At 38.1% G+C, this 22,265-nt stretch overlaps 1 protein-coding gene across 1 annotated transcript; it reads right to left on the reverse strand.

Annotated features, from left to right (window-relative positions):
* Positions 1 to 1,110: 1,110 nt before the first annotated feature.
* LOC139140778 (sodium/potassium/calcium exchanger 5-like) lies at positions 1,111 to 19,861 on the reverse strand. Its single transcript, XM_070710187.1, has 9 exons — positions 19,685 to 19,861; positions 18,989 to 19,207; positions 10,766 to 10,849; positions 7,117 to 7,220; positions 5,958 to 6,058; positions 4,986 to 5,263; positions 3,404 to 3,646; positions 2,883 to 2,984; positions 1,111 to 2,564 (listed from the first exon to the last, which is right to left on the reverse strand). Exons 1-9 carry the CDS (start codon positions 19,692 to 19,694, stop codon positions 2,224 to 2,226), a joined length of 1,482 nt encoding a protein of 493 aa, XP_070566288.1. The 5' UTR covers positions 19,695 to 19,861; the 3' UTR covers positions 1,111 to 2,223.
* Positions 19,862 to 22,265: the final 2,404 nt, after the last annotated feature.

A 22,265-nucleotide genomic window follows, 5' to 3' on the forward strand; every position in this document is an offset into this window, starting at 1 on the left:
TTCCTTTCATTCGTTTAAAGGTAGTACACACCTTAAATTGAAAGATCTCTGTAATTTGCTCAAACGTTGCTTTAAAGCATTCTGTCGAAATCAACAACAGAAATCCTGGGTCACCGTCTAATTATAGTTCTGTGTGAACAAATTACCGTGAATTTAACAAATATTTGAAATTCAAAAGGACTCCATTCCTGTGTTAACTCTATTGGGGAAATTAACATATTTTTGGTTTCTACAAAAACAAAAAATAAGGTGACGAAAATAGAATTTACTCCATTAGCTCTAAGATGAGGCCCTTCACGTGATAGACCTAAAACGTATTATTCGTTAGGTTTGAAAGTTTGAAAGTCGAAGCCTCAAATGTTTTGTGTTGTACAGTGTGTTGGAAGGTCCAATTTTGTGCTTTTCCCAAGAGTGAGTTACTTCGAAACAGACGTGTTGCCTGTAGTTTTGTACGATGCTCAAACACAATGGTTAAAATTACATTACTCTAACTCCACTTTGTTGTGATTCACAAAGTAGTCTTTCGTCCACAAATCTAGCGCGGAGCACGCTCTTTTAAGGTAGTGTGCTTCTCGAAAGTGAAAGACTTCAACTTTTGCTTAAACTAATTGCCCTACATTTTGCGGTATTTGAAATTCAAAATGGCCTAAATTTCGGATTTTCGAAAAACTAAGACTGTTAACGTTTTTCTTTCTCCAAGAGCTTTAAAATGAGCCCCAACAAGTGGTAGATCAGAAAAGAATTTTAGAAATTTGAGAGTCTGAATGTCTGTCCCTGAGGCGCTTTGTACCTTAAAGGTATACTGTCACCTGTTCCGATTTTACCACAGTTACCATGGAAAGTGAAAATCTAACCAATCACAGATTTTAAGCGGGTAGCTGCTTTTTAAAAACAGCGCCCTCACATGGGCATTTTGAATACCAAGGAACGCCCCTTTTACCATACATGGGCATATTTAGATTACAGGTGACTGTATACCTTTGACTGTTCAACATCACCTCTGCGAATGTATGTGTCAGAGTGGCAACTGATCCAAGATCAAAAATAAAAGGAATCTTATCAAATGTAGCATCGCTAGTTCTCAAGAACTTTGACACAACGATGTTGATGTCATATCAAAATATATGTAATTTATTGAAATCATGCAGATTTAGATATAACAATTATATACAGCAATGTATAAGATCCTTAAGCATATAACCAACCACGTCTGCATTTTCAAAAAATGTAACATGACACCTAGACACTAACGACCAATAACATTGGTAAATCAATGCATTGCCGCGATATTCTGGGCATGTGGGCAGGAAGTGTGTAATTGTCGCAAATATTGCCCATCATATTTCAGTTTGTGTCACTGACACCCGTGAGTACATTTTACGATTTTCTTATACCCTCATATTGTTCAGAGATTGTATGTAAGAGTTTATCTGCTACATGAATCGAATTCAATTGATCCGTTAACATATGAGATGTGCCTTGCTTCACTTGCGAATGTGGGATTCGAATGAAAGTTTTAGCACACTTAATAATATTACTAACTTTCCTTGCACGTGTTGATTTATGTATATTTTTGGTTCGCGTAGCTATTAATCAAAATTTGAATAGAGGGGTTTACCCATACAAGCGGTTTTGATGATTCAATATGTTATGTAATCTCGTCGATCAGACATTAACACGCTTGGAACTAATTTGGAAGCATTGAATCTTCATATTGTTCAAACTTCTCAAAAGTGTTAGGTACCCTATTGCTGAATGTTGCGATATTACAAATTACTCATAAAAACAAGTGTGTAACTTATAAAGAAAAGCAGATGGGGTAACATTTGCAGATTATGTCGACATTACTTCACCATCCAATTATCCCAAATTAGTTCAAATAGTGTTCATTTTAATTTTTCGTTTTGAACCCTGTGAAATTAGTTTGATATAAAATCCTGACTAGCAAAAGTGTCTTTACAGGTTTTGATATTATCAATGAGGAGTTTTCAAATATCTAGATCTACAAGAAAGAACTCTAAAAGTTTGTAAATTAGGCATGCTAAGGCCACCATCGCAATGTGCACATACCACCATCGCAATGTGCACATACGATCTGCAGTCCAGTCCTCTTGACAAATAACAATTTTCAGATGTTTTACGAGTATCCAAGGCTTGTTTACTCTCGCTGTTCACGCTCATTAGTTTACTGGTCATAGCTGAACAGTCAGTGTCGGTCAACACTTAGGAAGAATATTCAAAGGGACTAAGACACCAGATTCGTAAAGTACATAAGACACCAGATTCGTAAAGTACAGCAAGAACTATGTATATCACGTAAGACACGATTAAAAGGACTCCAATTCTTCGGTCGATCCGCCATCGGTTTGCAACCACGAAAATACCAGTCACCACGATAGTGACCACCAACATGCATGAGATGTATATGAGTCCATTGGCAAAAACAATGTGGATAGCGCCTCCGTGTGACATAAGTGATGCGATCAGGTAGGATATCCCCAGACAGAAAAGTAGCTCGAACACGTTGCTGCTTATGCAGGTGGACAACGCCATGTCCCAATAATCTGGAAGCAAAAGACGGTGAGGAATCAGTTTGACTAAACTGAAGCAAAGTGCCTGGAATAGATTGCTCTATGATTACGCAAAAAAATAACCTAGTAATTTGAAGAGAATATCTCAATGAATGCCAATTGAAAGGGGATTTTGAAACTTATACAGCATTAGTATTCGCATAACGTGAAAAAAAACAGCAGCTGTTTGTACATTTTCGACAACATAAACGCCATTTTATATGAACAAACTTTCAAGCCTTAAAATTTAGAAAATATTAACACTCCGGCCAACAATATTTGTGTGAGGAATAGTATGAATGAATGACAAACCTTCCCGTGCAACGATAAAACTTCCCATTACGTCTGGTATACTTGTTACAGGGCCCAGAAATATCAATGCCATAACTTCATCTGGTATGTATAGAGTGTTTCCTTGATAAAAAACAACAGTAAACGAAAATTCATTATGGGTTTCACTTTCACAATACTTAGAGTACTTTATCTCCTCAACAGAATGTCCATTCACAATTAGTAGCTGTTGTTTTCACTTGTCATAAGCTTTGTAATTCCCCTTTATTGTCTTTTTTCGCAATCGTTGTTATCATTTGAGTTGTCTGTGTGTCTACATCGTCTGTTCATCCTTGCGTTCTGCTGCCCTCTATAGGCAATATATATCTGATATATTACAGTCACGCACAAAAGTTTCACTTGTCAAACATCATCCGACCGTTCTTTGGGGTAAATCCTGGCTCTTCCTCAACAGATCGATGTTCTATTGATGTCTTGTCCTATCTTTTTGATTGTTGCAACACACTGAATGCATGAGAGATATAAGACTTTGTAATGCTCACCAACAATTACAACTGTCCACACCATAATATATGCCGTTACAGCAAGCCAGATAGTTGCCATGAGAAAAGTTAGTCCAAACCATCGACGCCATCTTGGTTGCCGGCAATCAGGAATTGTTATGAATAGTAGTAGGCCTAATGGAAGCCCTATAACCCACAATGCTCGTTTCCATAGCGACGATGGCGGCGTTAACGGAGACTCAGATTCGGGAAATACTAATTCGTCGTCGTTTGTCTCGGTTCCTTCAAAAATAACATGAAACAGTACTTTAAAAAATAAAATGGTTGAAAAACTTTTGATCGCATCATGTAAATTAAAGCCTTTCTTCTTTGTACGGATAATCGGCGACGATTTATTGACTCTGGTGATACTAACTCAGACAATTATATTATTGCCAGTGGTTAAGGGGATAGTTGGGGCAAAACTCTCGCGATATTTATGTCCGTCAACAGCCCTTGACAACTATTCTCAAGATTTTGAAAATGAAACTGAACTTTCGGGGAGCAATAATAGCCATACTCCTTGTTTTTTGTGTGTTGTTGGTAAATACACTATTCCTTTATCTTCTTCCAAAACACTATCGGCATGCCTCTTATTAAACTTGTAAACACGATAATTTTAGTCAAGAGAACAATTAATTGGCCAACAATAACATTCCATAATGGTACAAAAGTTCATACCATGTACTTTGAACTCCCATTAGCGAATAAAGGTATGTATACTTGTTTTTAAGAATAAAAATAATGCATACCAAGCATTTTATCAAAAGTCGCAACTATTGTGCCTTTACTTTGTGGTTGAATTTAAAATTATCCTTGTGCATTCTGGTCAATGTGCATGCACATGCAAACCAGTGTAAAGAGTGGTTTAAAAGGTGTGAATTAGCCCCAAGTGTGTCGAGAACTCATGAGCTGGAGTAATTTCATTGGACGCCGCTGCCAGAAGGGGGTCATCTTCGCTTGCCAAGGTCTCCTGTCCCGGTAGCTGGATGCTTCCCGAAATCAGGTAGTTAGTGCGAAGTAACGGACCCGTGCAAGCGGACGCAAACGATCGAAACGCATCGTGATTGAATATTTGATATCAAGTTAAGAAAGTACAGATCTATAATGAATCGGCAACTTTAATGTCTAGCTTATGAACACATTCTGTGTGTACTTTAGAAGAAAACGTGTGTGATGAACATGCATGTGTAAAAGGTCAACCTGAAAGACCTGTATGCGCCTCGAAAGTGAAGGGACTTAAACTTTCGCTTAAAACTTTCATCAATAACACCTTCAACCACTCTCTTTCCAAATTAAGAATAAAAGTTAGGGTCACAATTCAAGTTTAGCACTGGGGAAACAAATTACCGAAAATTTACCAATATTGAAATTCATAATGGCCGCTATCCCTATGTGAGCTCTAGGGGGAAAAATACTATTTTCGATGTTCGAGAAACTAAGACAGTGAAATGTTTTCTCACACCAAGAGCTTTGAACTGAGTCCCGACAATCGGTAGACTAGACAATAATTTATACAATTTGAGAGTCCAAATATCAGTCCCCGAGCACATTCTACCCTCGAGTTAATTGATATCCTTACTAGTATCTGCTGACTTATCAGCTGTCTCAACTTCTTTCATTTTCTCTGTGAGATCAGTTTCCGGTATTCGTGAGATACCGTCGCTTTGCTTGATTGTGTCGTACTGTTTTCCAAGAGTCAGCGCTGACATTGGTATAATCTCAGAATTCTTGTCTTCAGCAAGTTTCTCCTCCCGACACCTCGACCACAATTTCGGAATTCCAGTCGATAACACAGATGGTAAGCACACGGCTAGAATATACATTCCGTAGAGGAGGAGGAGGGATATTGCCTCAACTCTGCAAAATTACGACATTTGAGAACAGTAATTGTACAATTGAAGCAATAATGTGCCCCTTCCAGGCTCATAATGGGCGAAAGTGAACTTTTCACGATATAATGTCCGAGGCTAAGCCGAGTACATAATGGAGTGCAAAGTTTGCTTCAGTCCGTTATTGGCTTGGAGGGGGACATTATCGCTATCATTTTATAGTTTTGGCAATGCCAATGAATTTGTAGGTTGGGAAAAATCTTGGGCCACAATACCGGATAATCGGATACATTATCAGTAATAATCTTGGGGGCGACGTCACGAAATTCACTGGTATTGACAAAGCTACATAGAATAGTTAATAGTTAATAGTAAGCGAAACACAGGGGAAAGTTTTTCGCGTAGAACTTGCCGACTTCAACATCTTGGCCAGCTTTGAACTGATGATGTTCCCCTAGAGCTGAAGATGGGAAAGAACGACAGGAACAAGTAGGAGAGAATAAAGTAACTCCACTGGAGATTTAAATATTGTTTTGTGCTAAATCACCTTTGAATTCAGACAAAACTTTGAAAATGAAGTCATCAAAACATGTACTCATGCGAGAGTGTGTTACTCTGGGTTAGCTGTGCGTATCTAAATAAGCTTAAGAGTATTTAGAAGGACGAACTTAAATGTTACGTTACCTCTGTGGTTTAGATATTGTAGTTATTGTTTAACTTACAGTGTTACCGAGCCGTTCCTAACAACGAGAGTCACCGCTACCACGCTCAGAACATAACATACGGAATCTCGAACAAATGGTCTCCAGTCTATATGAGTCTCCTGTCAGACAAAATTTTGAAAAGTAAATACCTGATTCAATACCGATATGAGACTCATAAATCGTGTTTCAAAGTACCCCTGTCATCGTTACGGAGGCAACTCGTTCCTCCAAGACTTTCATAAAATATTTAAGTAAAATTTAAAGGGCTCATGAAATGGCCTTACACTCAAATGTTAGTATCGCTCCTGGTGGCACGTGGATCCCCCTCATATATTGCGCATGTGTGCTGCATGATAGACGGATCAAAGTGTGATATTTGGTACTCCCTAAAACTTCTACACAAGTCTACCTGTTCGCCTCTCCGAAGATTACCCGATCTTTAAGTATGTTCTTTTTATGAATAAAGAAGTATGTTACTCATGCACTGATAGTGACAATGGGAAATTGCACCTGTTTGTATAACAAGCGTAAGTTTGTTTAGATGGGAACCCATTTTAGTCTTTGTTTATAGTCAGCTATCCCCACTGCGAATATGAATATGGTCCAGTGCCTCCTGCTGTACAGTCTATTATCGCAAGCATGACTGCCGTACTGGCGGTAAAATCAGTTACTCTGAAGTGTCATCTGTAAATTGCGGATTTTACCAGCCGCGCGGACTGTTTGGTCAAAACTCCACCGTGAATACCCTCAATAGTTATTTCATTGCACACATTAAAGGGGCAAAGACCATCCCAACCCCTTTAATTCGCACGGCACTGCAAGCTAGCGCTAAATTTACACCTCTACAAGGACACATCTCAAGATTGTAAGTGTCCTCATTGTATGTTAGAATTGCGTTTAAGGTCATGAAGAAATCAGATTCTGATCATTAGGAGGCTTTGAATCATTTACTTCATGACGTCATGTTTCATTGTCCAACTCAATGGGCTAATGTTGATTGATATACAACTGTAGCCTATATAATAATGTATGTGCGGTTGACCAATGTTCATGACTGTACAGGTGAAAGTCTTAGGGAATGAGTTCACTCCGTAACACTATGCAAAGCCAGGACAAGGCAACCTTAACCGAACATGTCGAGGAAAGTCATGTGTGCATATAATATCCATTTACTTACCTTTCCAATTATGACCGCTATAATGCCTATTGCGAATGTTAGATTGAAAGCTGCCGATCCAATCATGGTTCCAAATCCAGTGTTGTCTTTTGCGATCGTCGTTCCTTCAAGACAAAGAGGAGGAACATCTAAATATGGTTTTAATTTTCAAAATTTAGCAGAAGGCGGTTTGGGGTTAATCAAATAAAACATGTCTGATAACTTGGTGTGTATCATCAAAACTAAAGGAAAGCGCAGTGTCTCTATTTAGCTGGTCAGTTTAAGTGTTAAGACATTTTTCAAAATCCTGGATGTTGAGTTTCAATTAGGTGATAAAAGGGTTGGCTTCTGGTAAGGCATCTATGATGCTCAAATCGCGACATGTTGGTATTCATATGTATGAATTTCGTTAATAAAAGTTATTTTAGATGCAGATTCGGAGATACCGACTCATTATCGATAAGGAATATTCATGTATAGCTCCAATTGTGCACTGTAAAGGCGCCGCTGCCTTTTGTGCCCATTTAAACTGGAGTTTCGCGTATATAAGCTTCAACGGGCAGATTCTGTACAGATTCATGCCTATATTTAAGTGGTTAATAACAACAAAGCGGAGCAGACACATAGCAATTTGTACATGGGCTAGAATTTGGCATATGCTATTGAATTACAGAGCAAAAAAAAATAGTACACACTCAATTAATTTTAATACACTTCTTTTTATAGGTTTACGGCATCCGAGAAACAAGCATGCTCATTTTCTTACGGCACACAATCCCTATTGGATTGCCACACATGCCGATGCCTGCGTTCGTGTGACGTGGATAGGTAGGACCTATATTTGTCATTGGTCAAGTGACAGTGACAGGTAAACTAATGTCTGAATTGTCACTTCCAGGTAGTTACTTTACCTACCATTGTTTCAGTGAATTTTATTCATTTATTTATTTGTGCCCTTTAAATTATATTGTTTACTCTTAGGCGATAACACTTTCTCTAAATAGCTAATTTCATTGACGTGCTTCGGCCATGTAAAAATGAAACTTTACAAGTGTTAACGTATTAAGTATTCAGGGGCAACTTAAAGAGTGACCAATTGGCCACGACCAGGGAGACTGTTGTGTTCCTTTGCTGACGTCATGGCATATTCCTTAGGGAGCCTTCAGTAATTACAGGGGGGGGTGGGCCGGGGGAATTTCGCAAACACCTGTACCGTAAAATGTGACCCTCCCCCCAATCCTCCTGTCTAAAATGTGACCCTCCCCCTTGTCCGACATTCTAAAACTTGACCCTCCCCCCCAACCACTGCGGTATTCTCCCCGGGAATAACTAAAACAGTATCAGCTAATTTACATAACAATTAGTTCAATTGTTATTTTAGGGACAAATTACAGAGGGGAGGGCTGGTGTTTTTGGAGGGACAGTCTCAATTTATCACGCAAGAATTTTTGAAGAGATATGGTATTTCATACAGTTTAGGGAGGGTCACCATATTTTGTGCAACTAACTATAAGAAGGCAAGATGTAGCTGATTTAGTGCTTCATCCAAAAATATCAAATCATAATACATGGAGTCTATCAGGCAAATTATTGACAATTTACCCCCACAAAACGTGCTATATCTGTATTTTATATATGTTTGATAATGTATTTAAATGTACTTTGCTTTATTAGGGAAGTAAAATGTGCATTTGTGTACAAGAAATTGATTTCTGAATTTCATCTAAAAAGTTGGTTCACTATCCATGGTGTTTATGATGAAATTATGAATAGTTTTTTCCAATACAAAAATAGGTGAATATTTGCATTTGTGTACTCTTGATTATTGATATCAATTTTCTTGATTAGACTAGATTGGTTACAAGTCTACGGTTGTGTAAGAAATTTGATTTTGGAATTTCACCAAATGTCATTCAATACACTATGCATTGGGGTCTATGATGAAACTATGAATAATTTTTTTCAGTACAAAATTAGATAAATCTGTGCATTTATGTATGCTTGATTATTTAGATTATTGTTCTTCATAAGACTAGAGTGGTTACAAGTCAATGGTTGTGCAACAAATATGATTTCGGAATTTCACCAAAATGTCCATACACTATGCATTGGGGTCTATGATGAAACTATGAATAATTTTTTTTCAGTACAAAATTAGATAAATCTGTGCATTTATGTATGCTTGATTATTTAGATTATTGTTCTTGATAAGACTAGAGTGGTTACAAGTCAATGGTTGTGCAAGAAATTTGATTTTGGAATTTCACCAAAATGTCGATTCACTATGCATTGGGGTCTATGATGAAACTATGAATAATTTTTTTTCAGTACAAAATTAGATAAATCTGTGCATTTATGTATGCTTGATTATTCACATTATTGTTCTTGATAAGACTAGAATGGTTACAAGTCCATGGTTGTGCAAGAAATTTGATTTTGGAATTTCACCAAAATGTCGATTCACTATGCATTGGGGTCTATGATGAAACTATGAATAATTTTTTTTCAGTACAAAATTAGATAAATCTGTGCATTTATGTATGCTTGATTATTCACATTATTGTTCTTGATAAGACTAGAATGGTTACAAGTCCATGGTTGTGCAAGAAATTTGATTTTGGAATTTCACCAAAATGTCGATTCACTATGCATTGGGGTCTATGATGAAACTATGAATAATTTTTTTCAGTACAAAATTAGATAAATCTGTGCATTTATGTATGCTTGATTATTCACATTATTGTTCTTGATAAGACTAGAATGGTTACAAGTCCATGGTTGTGCAAGAAATTTGATTTTGGAATTTCACCAAAATGTCGATTCACAATGCATTTGGGTCTATGATGAAACTATGAATAATTTTTTTTCAGTACAAAATTAAATAAATCTGTGCGTTTATGTATACTTGATTATTCACATTATTGTTCTTGATAAGACTAGAAAGTTTACAAGTCAATGGTTGTGCAAGAAATTTGATTTTGGAATTTCACCAAAATGTTGATTCACTATGCATTGGGGTCTATGATGAAACTATGAATAATTTTTTTTCAGTACAAAATTAGATAAATCTGTGCATTTATGTATGCTTGATTATTTAGATTATTGTTCTTGATTAGACTAGAGTGGTTACAAGTCTATGGTTGTGTAAGAAATTTGATTTTGGAATCTCACCAAATGTCAATTCACTATGCATGGCGGTCTATAAGTGTGTGCGTATTTTGTTGGTGATTTCCTATTCAGGAAATATCACACGGACAATCAAAGTTTTGGCCTTAATATCAGCTTCTGTCAAAAGTGACCCTCCCCCCAAGATAGGTTTATAAAAAGTGACCCTCCCCCTTGAACTGTTTTCTAAAAAGTGACCCTCCCCCCAATTCCCCCGGCCCACCCCCCCTGTAATTACTGAAGGCTCCCTTAGATGACTTTTTAAATACATGAACACCTACATAAATGTGTATGCAGTTCTTTCCTTTAGTCTGAATCAACGAGATTACTTCAATGCTCGTTCTAACATATTGAACGCGTTCTTTCATTAATTTCTAAACGAAAAAGACGGCACTATTCTTTCGAACAAAATGTTTAATTTGAATATTACATTCCGCTAGGTCATGGAGGGGTCAGGGAAATATTGCAGTTCGATTACCGTATACGTTGTGATACGTTGACTTACCTATGATTGCAGTGAACAACTCTGGAGCGGATGTGCCGACGGCCATGAAGGTGGCGCCCGCTACGTCCGGTCGTAACTTCAAAGCTTTGAAAGAGAAATCCATGTCAATTATCCTGGCAAATCATCATTAGAAGCAAAATCAAAGAATTCTCGCCAGTAATTTCTTCCCCGTGGGAAGACAGTTTTGATGCATATGTCTACATTGACATGTTTGACAATGGCGACGATTCATCGCAGTCTTTCGAAAATCATACTTTATCCTGCCGATACAGAACAATGTAAAAATGAAAGTAGTATGTGGAAGCTTGGTGAGTAGAAAATGGTCTACTTGTGACGAAAACCACCATTGTCCATTCGCTTCTTTTTAGCTGAAGTTGTTGGAGGTACAACGTAAGTAAGTGTGAGTTTCCAGAGTAACTGCAATTTCTAACATTTCAATTTTTAAAAGAGTAAAGTTGCCCTTTTTTGCAACGATTCCCATGTTGAACAGTCTGGGTGAATGATAGACAAAATCCTACTGACTAATTGAAGATATCATGAAAGGGCATCATTGCACATATATTTAGGATTCAACCAATCAGATAATCAGACGACTACTACTCTTGGAAAAAGCGATTTGGAAACTGATTACATCAAGCGCCAAGGTAATAATAATAATAATAATAATAATAACAAGGCAGTATTGCTGAAGGCAATGAGTACTTGGGCCATGATAGAGTAATTTTGAGGACAATATATACTACTATTCAAATATGGTCTTCAATTTCCTCCTGTCAATGAGGCATTTGATTAACTGGTTATTAAACGAAGCAATGGCATGACAACGGCAAAATATGTCTAGCAACTTTTGTGGAGTTTGAGGCAGGGGTTCTTTATTTATAGCGGGAATTGCTTAAACTTCTTAAATATTCAAATTACAGCAAATTTCTTTTGTTCTCGATGGTAGATGTCTAATATTTAGATGGGCATATTTAGATTTCTACCCTATAGTTATCCCTATATACCAAAATCGGACATCCAGCTCTATTGGCTTGCTCAGAATTAGACATGCGCATAATTAATGAGGTACAATATGTGGTGTCATAAGGTGTCCATCATACCATTATGAAGGGTGTAGCACTTGTGGTTACTGAGTTATGGACAAATATATATATTTGAGGTCAAAGGTCATTGAGGTCACGTGACATTTGTCAAAATAATTGTATTGCTAAGTTATTCCTATACACCAAAAATCAGACCTCTAGCTCTATTGGCTCGCTCAAAATTAGATATGCGCATAATTAATCAGGTACAATATGTGGTGTCATAAGGTGTCTTATCATACCAAATATGAAGGATGTAGCACTTGTGGTTACTGAGTTGTGGACAAATATATATATTTGAGGTCAAAGGTCATTGAGGTCACGTCACATTTTGTCATAATAATTGTATTGCTAAGTTATTCCTATATACCAAAAATCAGACCTCTAGCTCTATTGGCTCGCTCAAAATAAGATATGCACATATTAATTAGGTACAATATATGGTGTCATAAGGTGTCCTTTCATACCAATATGAAGGGTGTGTAGCACTTGTGGTTACTGAGTTGTGGACAAATATGTATATTTGAGGTCAAAGGTCATTGAGGTCACGTGAAGTTTTGTCAAACAAATTATATTGTTAACTTATCCCTATATACTAGTACCAGAAATCAGACCTCTTGCTCTATTGGCTCGCTCATAATTAGATATGCACATAATTAATGGGTACAATATGTGGCGTCATAAGGTGTCCCATCATACCAAATATGAAAGGTTTAGCACTTGTGGTTACTGAGTTATGGACAATAATGTATATTTCAGGTCAAAGGTCACCAAGGTCACATGATATTTTGTCAAAATGTCTGAGATATCTGCGTGAACCGATGGACTCACTGATGGACTCACGGACGGATATGAGCCAATCTATAAGCCCCTGGACTTTATCCGTGGGGAACAAAAAAACTGTGTCACTGCATCCTTTAGGCAATATGAATACGATGAGAAACTAAATTTTTATTTTTCTTGGCATCATACATGCGAGTCTATGGAGAACTGCCTTATACATGGGAGTCTATGGAGGTGTAAACTAAAAAGTCCTCTAACACGGCCAAATTTGATAGCATTGTGAAACAAATCGACGTGCATCTGTATGGGGTTGGGTACTTAGGCGTGAACGGACGGACGGACGCACGGACATGACCAAACCTATAAGTCCCCTCGGACTTCGTCCGTGGTGATTAAAAACAACGCAACAGTTATTACAGCTACACCGGCGGTAGGTTCATATCCAGAGCCCCGTACGGTCTGCCGCCGTCGCTTGAAAACAATCTCATGCACCCGGCCATATGGGCAGCTGGCCGGATGCATGACTTCCCGGAGAAGGCGAGCTGTCACGCGTCACGTTCAAGCTCAGGATTATTTGTCGATCAAATTTCAATAAATTTACCTTACCTAGATGAAATTTTGTCTATAGGCTGAAATTTCGCCGAAGTTTGACAAAATTACATCGATTTTTCAGGTTCATTTGCGACATTTTGAGTTTTGAGTGCAGACAGAAATAAGTTTTGAGGCAACATGGCTGCGACCCCATGTTGACCCCTAGCCCTGCGTACGATGCTATGTGCTACAGCTAACACACAGCATCGTACGCAGGGCCAGCGAGAGAGTTGCCGACATCGACGGTTATTTACGAGAAGTGAATAAAAGACTGTCATTTTTGGAAGCGATCGAGTAGCTGAGGTAGGCTGGGATACGACTTGGGCCCAAGAACGCTGAATTTCGGCAGTAATTTGGCTTTTTACGTCAAGTCCCAAAATGGATTTGAAGTCATCGACCCAACGTACGGGTCTTTGCAGGGCTGTGGTGAGCAGGGCGGTTAGCTGTAGCGGAACACACAGCATCGTACGCAGGGCTAGTTGACCCCCAAGTGAAAATGTGTTCGCGATCAAATCTTCCTATATTTTTTTCAGAATTTTCAACAAAATCATTGCTTCTTACATCTTTTGTAAAATATAAAATACTAAAATAAAACTGCGATGTGCCATGTCTCCAGATTTCTAAAATATCGTTCGTTGACCGTTCGACGCAAACTTGTGACGCAGTTGAAATTCAATACTGACCGCCAAATAATCTTAATGAGACGAGATCAGTCTAGACATCCTCCAAATTATCCAACCATTCGCATTGGAGTTCAGCTCGCTTAGAGTATCATAACATTTTTCGGCTTCTTTTAGATCGACCCTAATATCTCCCATTTAGGAAATAAATACACAAGCTACCTCGACAAAACTTCGTGCACCATCCAAGACCAAACGCACTACAAATCTGTCTTGACGTCATCATCTCCTTACATGGTAATCGGCATACCGTATTTTTTAGCAAAGGGGACACAGAATACGTCGGAGTATTCAGTTTCAAAACGTATTACATTGTGTGATGTTGTCAAAAAAAGTCATGTTACTGCAGTGGTATAAATTACAAAACACAAAAGTTCAAATCAGTTTATTTTGGACTGGCTTTACCCAACATTTCATATTGTTTCTTATGCCAGATTTGACCACGTGCTTACTGGCGACCCCTTTTCATGCAAATTTTGTGTCAAATGATGTGTTCCCTGGAAAAACAAACGTACGATTTCTAAATGAAGGAGGCGAAATTTGCCCTCAAGACTCGAAACCACCCCTTCATGGGGTGTACCTAGCTATTTTTAACGAGCTTCTCGAATCTGCAGCTCTATTTCGAAATGATGGTCTGGTTTTCTCAGCTCAAGGATAAGTGTTCTCCATCGCTGTGGGCATTACTATTCTCAACCGGGGGTACAGTTTCCAGTCGTAATGTTTTTCATTGTGTCCGGGATATAAAACCTTTCCTTTTCAAACTTTCTCTTTGATTAACACTAATCCACATCTTGTCAGTGATTAAACATGTTTCAAGTTTAAATGTTAAATTCTGGTCTCGAGCCCTCCTGTTCGACCAAACCGAAATTACTCCTCCCACTTTGGCTCGTCCAGTGGATGTAGCAAGGGTCGTGCCATCGCCTAGGAAACGGAGGGTGCATTAATTGTTGCATTTCGATGCACAGTTTGATTATATTCAGAAGATTTTGTGGCAAAAACTCAGATAGAGAAGCATTTATATTCACATCTCACTTATTCAAGACTGGCTGAGAGCAGCACTTCCATTCAGTTAACATCATTACGCCATTTATTATGCCAAGAAAGATGAAGCCAATACATTTTGCCCTCCCTGGTCTCAGCCAGAAATGGTTATACCTTACAGTTTTTTCCCACGGAATGAAAACAAATGTACTTGGGCTGAGGCCCAAGTACAATAATAATAATAATAATAATAATAATAATAATTATTATTATAATAATAATAATAAAATACATTTGTAATGCGCCTAATCTCTGAACAGAGCTCTAGGCGCAATAGTGACAAAAATACGATGTAACAGAGGAAATGTTGAACCACCGGGACTGGAGACTACGTAAACGAAAAAGGTTAAACTACTGTTTAAAGAGAAAAGTCTTGAGGGAACGGCGGAAGGAAAGGGTAGACTTGGAGTAGCGAAGGTCAGAAGGAAGTTTGTTCCATAATGCAGGGCCAATGTAAGAGAAAGATCTCTCGCCAAAGTCTTTGTGGAAACTCTTGGAATACTGAGAAGTCGAGTATCTGAGGAAGAGCGGAGTTGTCTTTTTGGAGTATATTGATGTAGAAGTTCAGAGAGATATTGCGGTCCTGTATCTGTAAGTGAATTAAAGCAAGTAGATACAACTTTGTAATGGATACGAGAACTAATAGGCAGCCAGTGTCAGTGAGTGTAATTTTTGCAAAAGGGGATGAACATGTACATGATCATACTTTTTAGCATTACAGACGAGACGAGCGGCAGCATTTTGCACTCTTTACAACTTGTCTATAAGCTGTTTAGGGCAACCAGAAAGGAGACAATTGCAATAATCTAAACGAGACAAAACAAGTGCAGAGACCAACGTTTGAGTAGCCTGTACGGAGAGAAAGTGACGAATAGAGCTAATTTCTTCACAATAATGGAAGGTACCTTCTTCTCATACCTTTTACCGGTTATCCCACAATGCATTGCTTTGGCTGTATCAAAACACCGTATACACACACTCAAAATAACAAAAAACATATTGACTTTGTGTTGTACAACAGATTGGTATACAAGAATGGCACAAATTTGCAATGTCAAAAATTGCCTCGCGTATAGGATAGGTATAAACATACTGAATATAGGTCAGGGTGTAATCCATAGTATGAATAACATACGCTGCAATAACTTGCGCTTTGTATACCCTGGCGCGCACTGCATCATGGAACCGGTAAAACAACTGTACGTGCGGGATTTTGTTCTTGTTGAAAATCCACTGTAGAGAGAGAGTGGCGGAGGGGGGACGGGGCGGAGACAGACACTAATAGGTGACTTTCTAGCCTCATAAATTCCCATAAGATTGGCATAAAATTTCTTTTTGGCAGGCTAATTTTCATGTGAAACAGATCTAAACTTTTAAATATCATTTATCGAGTTCACCTAATTTGGTAGATAGGTAGGTAGGTTTGTTGGTAAGTAGGTAGGTAGGGAGGGAGGGAGGGAGGGGGAGGAGGTCGCTAGGTAGGGAAATAGGTATTCTTTCACTCAGTTGAACACACATATCTAACGTGGTGATTAGTGGAATATGCATGCGTAACAAGGACAGGGCACTGTCACTACCACAACAGTTATGACAGTATTGCCTTTTATGTTAATCGACCGTTACGTCACTCATGCATTATATCCATATATAGGGCCATTATTGTGAATACTACATATTGTCGTTGTCATGCAAGGACTCTCATACTGATCGCATACTGATTTCCTTTGATCATTTTGATCTATTGATTACTCGCTTTGTGACCTGACTGTCGCATTACCTCGTCTTTTGTTCAGACATTTTATATATTTAAATAGTTTATGGTTTTACGTAACGAAGCAGGAAGGAGTATCTCTTTTCAAGTAACATGTTTGTGTATGTTGTGCATTGTTCTTGCAAATAGCTGAATGCAAGTTTAGACGCCATCTGTTCTAAACTTACTTCAATAAGGAAATCTGTTAACAATAATTACACTCTTCGTACAGAAGTAACCTTGCAGTGTTAACACAATTGAAAAAAAAATGCCATTCCAGGTTGGTTCTGGTACAAATAAGCAGATATAAAAAACACTGACACTTCATATTCTTTGAAACGTCTCCCCAGCACTGACGGGAAACTTAATATACACTTTACAAATTCACTGTCTTGAAAAATCACACACGTCAGGCGAGATCGGCATGTTTTGGAACCGTGACGTTTCATTTGAAGAGATCACTTTTGAGTTTTTCTGATAGAATGACGAAATGCGTCTCTTAAAAAAACGTGTTTCTTGATACATGGTTCGTTAGGTTTGCCGCTGTAGTTTTCATTCCATTTACTATGTTTGTTGTTTTGTTTATATATTTATTTTATTCGTTTATTTTTCTCGCTATGACACAGAGCAAACAGAAAATATGTATCTTCATGCGCCATATGAAAGCGGGAACACAGCTTTAGGGTCAGTGTCCGAAAATGGGTAAGTTCTGATTACAGGAAGCATTTTCATTGGCCTCATGACATCTTGCATTTCATTTCAAATTAGCTAGAAACGAAAAATCAGACATCTTTTATAAATTGGCTCGACTGGGATAGTGATTCATACTTGCGCGGCGGGTCACTCAGTGACTGCGAGAGCGCGCCTCTGGAGCAGAAATTCGGACTTTCAAAATTTTATCAATTCTGTTCGGACCAACATCTTGTGAAGGGCTCATTTTAAAACTCTTGATGAAAGAAAAGGTTTCATCATCTTAGTGTTTTTGAAATTCGAAAATTATATTTTTCCTCAGAGAGTTAACACAGGGATGGCGGCCATTTTGAATTTTAAATATCAGTAAATCTCAGGTAACTTTTGTACCAAATGTGCATGGTGGCCCCTGATTTTTAATCTTGCTTTGGTAAGAGAATTGTCGAAAGTTTCATTGTGGAAATTTGAGCAAGTTTAGGTCTTTTACTTTCGAGCGCATACTACATAGCAACTGGAAATGCAATATAATTCTCATCCTATCTTTTGACGGAATGTCTTAGCTTCCTCTTCACAAAGACAATATGCACATATGGTAAAGAGTATGCAGCAGACACATTTACAGGCTGACAAATACGCGGCTCCATGTTTACGTTCTTTTTTTCTGATAATCGTTGTGACACGGTTTGACACTCTGACCGTATGTTTTGTTGACTACCAGCAGATTTGAGGACAGTCTATCGTACAGCCGGCAAATGTGTACATTATGGGGAAAAGTAATTCAAGTCTATAGGGAGACACCCATTCGTTTAAATAGAGGTTGTGAGATATGGAGGTATTTTGCAGTGACAAAACTACTTCCGTTGTAGTCCACCCTCCTTCTCTTCAGAATCATTCCATATTTTATTAGAATTGTAGGGTCAAAGAGTAAACATAGGTTACCAAAGGTTTCCCTACATTTGCATGATCCCACGACAATCGTGACAAAGAAGTGAACTGGTACCTGTAGCTACATGCACTCAGTGAAATGTATAGTTTGAAGTGCGCGTCGAATATCAGATACTAGTTTCATCCTTTGCCTATTGACTGAATCGACCGACAGTTTAGGAACATTTTCAACAAAAATGAACGATTTTATGGGTGCCTATTGTAAAAACGGACGGTTTTTTCGACATTATTTCGATTTCAGCAAAGAGAAGATGGCGAACTATTATAAATTTCTGATTGGAGCTGTCAGACCGCAATATCAGATTGAAAGTCATAAGAAAATTATCAGATAGCATTTATACAGAAGAACAGTTTTTAAGCGGCGTTTTGCATCATGCAGTTTCTTCAGTTTCTGATCAGGAAGAGATCCAAGAAGTACTAGTAGTTTAATCCTTTCACCACCATGGTTTTGCCCAAACCCATTGTTATGAATGATTGTGTTGGACCTGTTTACAGGGAATTGGGGTGAACAGGTTAAAGGATAGTAGAACCTACTACAGGTTAATGATAGGACACGGCGTGTTTCATAAATGCTCTAGGTCCTTAGTGCTTGCAGTACAAGACCTCACAAAAATGTTTTGAAATGTCTTTGAGGTTTATATCGATCATGGTAAATACTCACTGTGACAAATGCATTTTATCGAAGGCACAAAATACAATTCACACACCACTACCAGGCCGTAGATCATATAGGCTGCTACCACGACGTGCAGCAGTATAGCACCGTGGCGACGCTGGGTACTCGTGAACAGCACGTCGACGGGAAACTGACTCATGGCCGACCGAGTGCAGTTTAGCCTAGGGGACATGGCTGCCTCAACTTCTGCACTCCCATTCGTATCTGTAATCGTAAGATTTTGTACCGACATGTCGTTTTAAAAGGCAAACGATTTCTTGTCATTTGTGTAGGACATATTTTAAAACAGCATACAATGCCATAATTTATCATACATAATTAATTGCGTCAGTAAGCTCTTCCATGGTTTTGAAAGATTCGAAAATTCAGGTCTTGAATGAGTATTCCCAACATTTCAGGTCTGGTTCTATACCGATACATTAAAACATAGTGTCTTGGTTGGTCTAAAGTAGGAATCTCAATCATACATTCAGGGAGTAGAACAAAACATCGCACTCTAATGAATGTATGAACAATTATGTACGGGTTCAATAGGCTGAAAGATATTTCACTTTCAATGCAAATACAGATTAAGCGATCATTCAAAAAATTCTTTATTCTTAGACTAGAATAAACGAGTCGGTTGTGATCACACCAACAAACTTTTCACAGTCATTCAGCCATAAGTAGAAATATACTTACAATTCTCCATGATCGTCAGTTGTTATTTGTAACCCTGTCTAAGTTGGATAGTCTGTGACCTTCCTCGAGAATCGGCAGCCACCCCTAGTCCCCGTCGCAATTAAGCTTTACTTGTAATATGGGAATGCAGATCGGTAAATGGGGTGTTGCGCCACCTCTGAAAACCGAGTTCTGTCGAATTATACGCATGCGCTCATCAGTTCAAAAGGGCGCAATGTGTCACAGATGATACAGTATGCGTGAAATAACACCTACACAACACTCATTATAGTTGATCAAGTACACACTTGTTACACCTGTGCAACAAAAATAATCGATAACGTTGCCAGTTTTTCTCTCTTTGGTTTTATTTTCGAAAGTCATTTCATTTCAGTGGTAAACCATTACTAAACTCGCGATAAACTTACACAGGATTTAATGACATTGTAAAGGATTCATCCAAGTACGCACGGGGTCAGAATGACATTCATGATCGCGGGATTCCAAACTATGTTGTTTTTCAGGCAGTTGGGAAATGCTATTTTCACCGTTTCAAGATCAAAAAAGCAGGCAGCCTCTCCGAAAGGACGTCCAAAAAGATGACTTTCACACCGAATATGGAAACTAAAATTATTTTGTATTTGTAATTTACATCCCGGCAGACGCGTAAAGCGTTCTCTTTTTGTATCATTTTGAAACAAGTACTTACGCCGTCCACTCAACCAATTTTTTTTGGTTTCTTCGCTCTGCGAAAAGGGACGCACGATCCAAATCATGTTCATGGAGGGAAATGATTAAAGCTGAAGAGTGGATGACTCAATAGCTCTATTATTTCACACTCCCATCGTTTGGAAATGCTGGTAGAGCTGCCTCCATGCTAATTATTCGATATCGTTTGTCTGAAGCTCGTCGCAATATCGCGTATGAACCACTGATCAGGGTCAAAGAAATACGCCACAGCTTACATCATTAAAAATTTCGCTTGTCGGAATTTGTGTATCTACAAAAATCTTCTTTCCCTTATCTTTGCATAGATTGATCGCACGGTGATTTTAATTCTCCTTTGAGTATATCTTGAGTCTCTCGATCTTCTCAACTAATTTATTTGGTAAATTTCAAGCATAACCTTTACCAAAATGCGGGTGTTTATATATAATTTATTATCATTTGGCTACTGAGTGTTTTCCGATTCTGTTGATTTTACAAATGTTTTCACCTGATTAACACTTTCACTGCGTAATTAATTTTTATACATGCATTCCTGTGCTTAGTTTTCCATGGAAATATGGCCTTATAAATACTGAGCATGAGCTGTATCTTTTTTTCTTATAAGAGTATTGCAATATGACAGAGCATCAGAAAAATGCACAAAAGGTCATGTGACCCACCTAGAAGGTCACGTGATCATGGCGGCCATATTGGATTTAACAAAAAAGGTTTAATTTTTTTTTCAAGTAGGTTTGTTTTGCATGCACTCACATTCCTTCAAGATCCGCACGTCATATCCCCGTGTGCCTCCCTGTAGGTGTTCCACTGGATCAATGAAATTCCTCTCGTCAGTTTCCCAACGTGCAACACGCAACCCGTGAATTCGCGATGCCATGTCTAAACTAACCATGTGGTTTCCCTTCAAACCCTAAAAGACTCAAGGGACATGTTTTGCGGTGAAAAACAGATAACTGTTGCAGTAATTGTTTCATATTGTACGAAAGTCATCACCAAGAGTAGCAAATTGCTCAATCGCACCACTTTTTGCAGATAACAATAATGCTAATAATGCTAATAATAATAATAATAATAATAATAATAATAATAATAACAAGGCAGTATTGCTGAAGGCAATGAGTACTTGGGCCATGATAGAGTAATTTTGAGGACAATATATACTACTATTCAAATATGGTCTTGAATTTCCTCCTGTCAGTTAGGCATTTGATTAACTGGTTATTAAACGAAGCAATGGCATGACAACGGCAAAATATGTCTAGCAACTTTTGTGGAGTTTGAGGCAGGGGTTCTTTATTTATAGTGGAAATTGCTTAAACTCCTTAAATATTCAAATTACTGCAAATTTCTTTTGTTCTCGATGGTAGATGTCTAATATTTAGATGGGCATATTTAGATTTCTACCCTGTAGTTATCCCTATATACCAAAAATCGGACATCCAGCTCTATTGGCTTGCTCAGAATTAGATATGCGCATAATTAATGAGGTACAATATGTGTCCCATCATACCAAATATGAAGGATGTAGCACTTGTGGTTACTGAGTTGTGGACAAATATATATATTTGAGGTCAAAGGTCATTCAGGTCACGTCACATTTTGTCATAATAATTGTATTGCTAAGTTATTCCTATATACCAAAAATCAGACCTCTAGCTCTATTGGCTCGCTCAAAATTAGATATGCGCATAATTAATCAGGTACAATATATGGTGTCGTAAGGTGTCCTATCATACCAAATATGAAGGGTGTAGCACTTGTGGTTACTGAGTTATGGACAAATATGTATATTTGAGGTCAAAGGTCATTGAGGTCACGTGACGTTTTGTCAAACAAATTGTATTGTTAACTTATCCGTATATACCAATATGACATC

The sequence above is a fragment of the Ptychodera flava genome, chromosome 9 (assembly GCF_041260155.1).
Source record: "Ptychodera flava strain L36383 chromosome 9, AS_Pfla_20210202, whole genome shotgun sequence".
NCBI lineage: Eukaryota > Metazoa > Hemichordata > Enteropneusta > Ptychoderidae > Ptychodera > Ptychodera flava.

Bases quoted from the DNA above. Each gene is read 5' to 3' on its own strand.
- LOC139140778 (XM_070710187.1), bottom strand. The intron at 6,059-7,116 runs GTAAGTAAATGG...TTTGTCTGACAG, and splicing joins TAGCGGTCATAATTGGAAAG to GAGACTCATATAGACTGGAG. The intron at 3,647-4,985 runs GTAAGGATATCA...TTATTTTTGAAG, and splicing joins TGATAAGTCAGCAGATACTA to GAACCGAGACAAACGACGAC.